The sequence below is a fragment of the Anopheles marshallii genome, chromosome 3, assembly GCF_943734725.1.
Source record: "Anopheles marshallii chromosome 3, idAnoMarsDA_429_01, whole genome shotgun sequence".
Lineage (NCBI taxonomy): Eukaryota > Metazoa > Arthropoda > Insecta > Diptera > Culicidae > Anopheles > Anopheles marshallii.
The window spans coordinates 61,829,159-61,837,212 of NC_071327.1; the positions used below are offsets into that span (position 1 = coordinate 61,829,159).

General features: G+C 45.4%; 1 protein-coding gene across 1 annotated transcript; it reads left to right on the forward strand.

The window, feature by feature from the left end:
* Positions 1 to 1,368: 1,368 nt before the first annotated feature.
* On the forward strand, positions 1,369 to 6,728 carry LOC128714772 (protein lethal(3)malignant blood neoplasm 1). Its single transcript, XM_053809653.1, has 4 exons — positions 1,369 to 1,386; positions 5,302 to 5,422; positions 5,526 to 6,185; positions 6,334 to 6,728. The coding sequence occupies exons 1-4, from the start codon at positions 1,369 to 1,371 to the stop codon at positions 6,726 to 6,728; spliced, it is 1,194 nt and encodes a 397-aa protein (XP_053665628.1).
* Positions 6,729 to 8,054: the final 1,326 nt, after the last annotated feature.

Sequence of the window (8,054 nt, forward strand, 5' to 3'; positions counted from 1 at the left end):
ATTTCAACGCATCGGCCAGCGATTGAGACCACCATCACCCTCACCGAATCGTCGCCAGCCTATCGGCAAACAGAAAAAAAACAACAATCGAAGCACATCGGTGTAAGGATAGATGCAAGGTGTACGACCAGAACCACCTGTTGCCGCTACTGCCACACGTTCAACCCGAACCGATGACAATTAATCACCATTGCTGTGAAATCACTGTGAATACCGCTGACTCGGAGCGTAGCATGCCTGCCGGCAGAACACTTCCGAAATCGGTCCGCGGGCGTTGCAGGGAGGCGCATCTTTACGATGGTTTTAGCGCCATTTGTCACGATTGCACCTCGGAACAATGTGGAAAAGGTGCATTTTAACACCTCTGGCTGGGAATTCTAGGGGAATCGTCGACTTCTAGGAAGCGAGCAACACACGGAAAGTTATTGCCGAGAAACAATTTAATTGGTTTCATCACATAAATGTACATCGAAAGCATGACCGGTGGTGGGCTTACCTAATAAGATGGATGTGTAGTGATTATTCGAACATATGACAGCATAAATTAAAAATTAAAAACATATTTAAGAAATTAAACAAACATTTTATTTCGATGAATTATCAATAAAAGTAAGTCAAATTGGAATTTTAATTGGAACTCGATATGCTTCTTTTTCAATAAATTAATATGTATCATTGATTTTTTATTTAATAATGAAACATGTTAATCCTCATCAACTCATAGATCTCTTCCTGATTATCCGATATGAAATTATCCCTTTCCTAGTCGCGTCACTATCCTCACCACTCATACTCATCAGACGTCATGAAACTCGCGCAAAAAACGCACACACACACACACATCTTACAATCGTGCTCGGAAAAGTATACGGCGAGGTGCGGCAAAGATGAGCCCAACATCAATCCGGTCGATCGAAACATGATGCCATGGGGGGGTTGTGGCTTTTCAGCGCCATCGCGAACCCAAAAGATGCGACACGAGTTGTCGAGAACTGCCGAACATTGCATCCGACTAATACGTTCTGGACCGTCGTCAGGGTAACAGGTCACACCTGTGCGGCTATCGAAACAGTTTGCAGCTGCTCTTATCGTACCGGTTGGTCGCTAGGGTTATGAAGCGATCAGCGTGATTGCTTGGATGATTAGTGCATGCTTAGTGGCGGCAAGTGTGGCATACATCGAAACGCGACGAATTAGTGCTGTGATAGCTGATAATGACTTGTCGCTTGTGGTCAAGTGCTAGCGGAACGAATTAAGGGAAAATATACTAACAAGACAAGGCGGGACAGTTACGATACAAAAAAGGAGAAAGTGAGATTAAAGAGAAGTGAATAACAGTCGTGAAATAGTTGAAAAAAGTGTTCGAAAATGGAAACCAGGGTGTTGGTAAGAAGTTTAATTGGTTTAAAAAAATAATTTATTAGAAAAAATAACAATAACTTAGCCACGGTTGGACCCAATCAAGCTTCAAAAATTAAAAAAAATTATGTAGTTTTAATGACATGGTTGAAAAGAACGACAAAAAACCACGATCATCTGGTGTTATCAGTCGTTAAACTCAACATACAACACGTGTCCAAATTTGGGCACCGCATATGATTTTTATGATCCCTTCGATGGCGGTACAATGGCGATACTGTTTGTTCTACCAAAAACCCTCCGGCAACGACACTCGATGTCTGCTATTTAGGAAGACGCCAACACGCAATTCAATCGCTCATAAAACGCGTATCAAACGCTGCCCACGATGCTTCATCCTTTTGTGCACAATTCCAACATCTCAATGGTCCATTTTGACACCATCTGATTTTTGAGGGGGGTGTGATCGGGGTGGGTAGTAAACAAATTTACATAAACTACAATTTGCACCTGTAAACAACATTATTCTTCATCTACACACGACTCCCCCATGGGGACCAATTCGGACCAGCCATGGTAAACCGTGTCATGATGAGATTATCTTCGCCGATCGTCAACCCTGTGCGATCGGTTGCAATGAAAACGAAACCTTCCGCTGCTGGGCGCGAAACAGATGCCCCATACACATCCGGGTGTAGCGAGAGAACGGCACAAACAGATTGAGCAAATAGAGTACAGTGCAGTTTGTGGCCAAATTGGTGGGAAATAAATGTTGTTTTCCATTTTTTAACTAATGAATGTGACAGTTTCCAACCACACGTACGAAGTACATAAATTATAGCAGTTTAATTTCATGCAAAACAAGCTCAAATTTTACATACCGTAGCCACCATCTGCTGTTGCGCTGCTACCGTACGAAGAAGCAGGGATTGTCAGAATGGGGCAAATATTTGTCAACCAGCCCGGTCTTCACCCGGTGGACTAGCTGTGATTGCATCATGCGGTAATTTTTATGATTTTTTCACTTCCCATCTACGCGTGTTATTTGTGTTGGTTTGCGAAAAACAACAACATTCGCAAGCAACCGTTGAACATCGTCCCTGTCTGCAATAATATTGAGCTTTGCATAATTTAGTTTATCAACTCCAGAAGCGATTTCTTAAAGAATGTAAGCTCAATAATCTCTTAATAATGAGTTAACGAGTCTCTTAACGCAACATTTAAGGAGTTTAAAGTGTTACACAATTCTTATCTGCAATAAAAAATAGAGTACGTACAGCGCAAATGCATTTGCAAGGCACAACAAACAGCCAGCAAGAGTGAAAATCAGAGCACAGGGACTTGTTTGATCAACGAATTATCAAACAAACACCACGCGCGCTGCATGTGTCGACTTGGAATTAGCTGCCCGTACTTCGCACCCTTTACACCTAGTTCCATTGATAACGTTTACCCAACTGCCTGACCTTACACGAATTTTATCGTTCGCCAAACATGATGCCCTACCCGCGGTAGTGACAATGTTGCAACAATGCACTAAGGATATCGCTGTTGTCGCATCAAACAGCTGATAAATCCACCGATCGTAAGGTCGCGTGGCATAAGGTGGCCTTTATCTGCCCTACTCAAAAAAGAAACAAAAACAACGACAACGGGCCCTTGGTGATGTGAAATGTCATCTTCACCCCGGTTCGCGAAATGCAATCGCGACCTAGCGCCGTTCCATTCATCAATTCGCGATCATATCAACACGATCGATCGTCTTTTCCCTTGCTCAAGATCGTGTTTAGCATATGCACATAAATATCAGCACCGAACACCTTCATTTTTTTCTGTTGCCCACCTCCCCCCCCCCCCCCCCCCCCCCCCACCGGTGATGCAGCTATTCAAACATCGCTGTGTGTGTGTGGTTGTGATTGCATCTGTTTTCTAAGCCGAAGTTTCGGAGGACCGTTTTCCACAACATTGTTCCACCGGGAGCGTGAAGAGAAACCTTCCATGCCGTTGCGGTGTATCTGATCGCCCTGTTCTTACCTTTCATCGAACCGGCCGATACGCTGCGAAGCCGATGATCGCGTCCATCATCGACACCTTCGCGTTCGGATGCAGTGACATCGGTGTCGCGGCTGCTCGTTAGGGGTTAATTATTCAAAACCAGCACCGAGCGATCGTTCAAGGGTGAGGCTGCAGCATCGGTTGGGGTGGGTTTTTTTTTTTTGGTTTGGACGGTCGCATCGCGCACGGTTAGAATCGTACGTGTCGTGATTTCTTTTACACGCCAGATCAAGTACTATTCTATACTCATGAAGAATGCGCCACTCAGTGTTGCTATCAAGCATTTTTTTTGTTAAGCTTAAGGACTTTTGCATCAAGCTGACGGCGCGTGACGAAGAACGATGGAAGGCGGATGTAGTGTCGATAGGAACAGCATTCGTGTCGTTAAAATTTATAGCTTATGTTTAACGATTGCGATGGGATTATTAACACCATTAAATGCCACATCTCGTTAATTAGCTATAAAAATTAAATTGAAAATTATTATTTGACCAGAAAATTGGGATGCCTTTTTCCTTCTGAAATTGAGTTACTCTTGTGTTAATATTTAAATTCATACCTTTCATTTATTCACCTTTCATACCTATATAATTTAATTCATATTATTTGTTTACAATTATATTAAAAAAAAAGTCCATTAAAGTCCAATTTTACCACGCCAACTTCAACCAATATTGCTCAGAAAAAAACTATTTCTCAAAGGCACCGAGCTCCAAACCATCAAATTAAATTATGAGATAGGATTAACCTTAATTTGAATGAATAAACCATTTGACAGATTGACACAAGCACGCACGATAACAGTAGCGTTAGTTCTAATGACACTAAAATTCATCACCAAAACCATAATTCCCGGCTAATCGATCTACATAAACGCATTAACGCGGCCATCCCATCGGATCAGCAAACATTACCGAACGGGTAAAGGCACGGGTTAACATGCCTTCGCAAAACTACCGAAAGATTTATGTGTAATACATATTCAACACAAGATTACCACGCTTTGCACCCCATTCCGAACCCATGTGACTCACTGTTCACGCTTGTCCCACCTGTGGACTACCCCCACCCCCTAAGGGGGGGGGGGGGAGTGGACAACACCCAAACATACCACCATTGCTTATGTCACCGTCGATCGATCGTGATCGCGCTATCTCATATCGGCAGAAACGGATGGCTGGGGAGGAAGGAGGAGGGGTGGGTGGGGTTCAGCGGGTGGGATCTTTATGAACTTTTCAACCCACGTCAACAAAAAAAACGTTCTTTGCCAGTTGGAATTTCGAGTGACTTCTTCACCGAATGTCTCACGGCTATAAATCGATAAACTTTTATTGGTATCCCGACCACCCCGCGGGGTCAACCTTAACCCGATCGAATAACAATCGGCCGATGGTCGTTTGGAAGATAATTTTATCAACGCAAAAAAAACAACATTGCATTACAAAACGAGCCAAACCACCAATGCTTGCCGGATAGGCGATCGTTCCCCTGCTGCATCGGGCATCAATGAAGATGTTCGCGTCATTTTTAGCCGAACTTAAGACTTTCCGAACTAAATGGCCAATTTCTAACGCACATTAACATTTGCGCTTTATCGTTCGACCGGAATGGCTATCGGAAACTTCGGGACGGGACGAAAAGTGACTCACAGTGGGAACAAATGGAATGACGCACTTGTCTGGAAAATGGACAAAAAACAAAAACTTCTTTCCAAACAAATCATTTCCTAGACCCGCCGGTGTCGTGCGCGATAAAGTTGATAAAGATTCGCCATTCGTTCTGCCTTAGATGGCAGGACAAGAATGTGATGACTACAGCCAAGCAGCGCATCCTCATACGGACTCACCATAACTGGCCACTACAGTCTATCAATGCTTTTTATTTCAGATAATCATCCTGCTGCTCTTAACGATGGTGCGGGCCGCATCCAAATACTACGATGGTCCCATACGTCCGTACGAGTTTGGCTTTAACATCGAAGGACACCAGCACAGGAAGGAATCCAAAGGTTTGTGTTTTGTTCGCCCGTGCTGAACTCTAGCTTTTGGCGGACCCGTTCGCTCCCATGTTGATTGCCGATCTACCACCTTTACCCTTATCCCATCCTGCAGATAAAAATGGCATCATTATGGGCGAGTTCGGGTTCATTACCGCCGATAATGTCTACCATGTCACGGTGTATGCCACCGACGAGGACGGTAACTTTAAGATTGTCAGCATGAAGAACTATAAACTAGGCCCAACGACACCGCCTCCGGCACCTCCACCACTCCCAGCAACCACCACCACCACCACGGCCGCACCGACGACGGCATCGACGACACCGCAACCATTTCGCATAATCACCACCGCCAAATCGATCGTTCCGCTCACCACACCGAAACCCTCCAACCTGGCGGCCTGCTCGGGATGCAAAATTCCCGAACCGCCGATGCCCTCAACGCAACCACCGCTGCCCGAAACTAGCACGCTGTACGTACCACCGTTCAAAATCGTCAATAAGAACGACCTTGAGCCGGTGGGCGGTAAAACTATGCCCGGTTCGGTGACGACCACGACCTTGGCTACGGTGAGCGGAACCGAAACACCGCAAGATGTGCCACAAAAGCTGGTGGCAAAATCCGACAAAGATGCGCCGGGTCGTCCGAAAACAGGTGGTGGCTCGAATGGGACAGCAACTACCAACGCGAACGCAGGTGATCGGAATCAACCCACGAAAGCGGGCATCAAATCGAACGAGCAGGCAAGCTTGGAACGAAAAACGCCCAAAGGTATGCAATGTGCTTCACGCCTTCTCAAATCTATTGTCGACCAAGTCGACATTCATTTTAAATTCATCATTTGCAGTTCTTTTTCATGCTACAAATTCGAGCTCCTATTATTTTCTCTCTTTTTTACTCTTTTGCTTATTTGTTTTAGAACCACACACCCAAACCCATTCACGATCAGACAGACCCGACAAGGATGACAGAACCACCGCCAGGAACGATAAGGACGATCCCATGAAGCTGATTGAGATGCACACCGCCAATATGATCCAGCACATCCTAAACGGGCTGCTCTACCGGTTCAACTACACCGCTGGGTATCACGGCCATCACGAGCAGGGTGATCGGCAGGGTAATAAGGAGGGCGGCTACTACGCGATCGGTCGTGACGGCATTCGGCGGGGTGTGAGCTATAAGGCGAATGAGTTCGGGTTCCAGCCACACATCAAGTTTGAGAAGGTTACCCCCGAGGAAACGCCACGAGAGGAAACGGAAAAGCAGGCGGGTTTGAAAGGATTCGACTTCAAGTGGTTCTACGGTTCGTAACGGGGACGGGATCAGCCCGACGCTGGACGTCACCGAGACAGGCCAGCACTGGCTTGACCACAACGATATACTTCCGCTAAAAATACTCAACTGGTCGGTGAAACGTGCAACACTCGCAAGACCATGTTAAATAACAGCAAACTACTGCCTTTTAACAGTGCTCCCCAAGTGATTATCTCTTTTTAAAATTAAAGTAAGAAAATGCTATGGAAGCTGCATGTAATCAAGTGTGCGAAGCGAGAAATGGTAACAGTATTGAAAAGGTACGGAAAGGAGCGCAACATTAAATCCTATATTGATATCTTTAACGTTACGAAACCTAATAAAAGTGATAGCAACGGAAAGCCTTCAAAAACGGGTTGGTAATTTGGTGTAAGGTTGGGTCCGAAAACATCCTTAAGCCCGGATTCAAGTGAATGCTTGCTACAAAATCAAAACGGATTGCTAGCTTGGGTTTGACATGACTGAAATCAGGAGTGTCAAAAGCAACAGACTACTTATAAGGAAAACTGCACATCCAACTTCACTCATGCGTCTTTCCCATCCGTGCATCAATCTGCAACTGATAATCGGTTTATTTGACGAAGCAATCAATGCCCCTTAGTCAGCATCTACATTTTTGGCCACCATGAAACTCCTAAGCGTAAAAGAATGCACCCTCCCGTTCATTGCTCTCGAACGGTAGAGCTGATAATTAGCACAGGATTGGCCATTTGTGAGCCCACCACAAAAAATACACTGCGCACATTCTGCTCGTTCAACGACCATGACAGTGACACTGCGGCAAGGTTTCCATAAATGGTGGCTCGTTGGCGCCCACGTCACCCCAAACACAGTCCGTTGGCGTTGGAAAATAATCATTGTGAGAGAAAGACTGGCGCACCAGTGGTAGAACGATCCGATGATTTTGATCCAGGAATTGTACACACCGCGCAGTAAATGGAGTGCCGAAATTGGTCATCAGTGAATGGATTCTGGAATACGAGCTGACAGTTTCGTTGAACTTTATTCGATCTTCCCCTTTAGCTTTTTTTGCCGGGAGCAAGAGCAAACTGAACTCGCCTCTACGACGGCATCACTTACGTCAGCATCTGTCAGCGAACGGGATCAATGGCGGGCCACCGAGTGCCGAGAGCTTGCCGCCGACGAAATCCCGTTTGGTGTCGATTGTCCTGGCAAAAGAAGTCCACGTACAAAAATTAGATCTTGCCTTGCTATTTGGAATAGTTGGTCGACAAAAACCAATTGCCAAAGTCGTAGACATTCTGGACGTTCTCAACATGGAGCGCATGAGTGCATTGAGAATGTAACCGTAATACCGCTGGC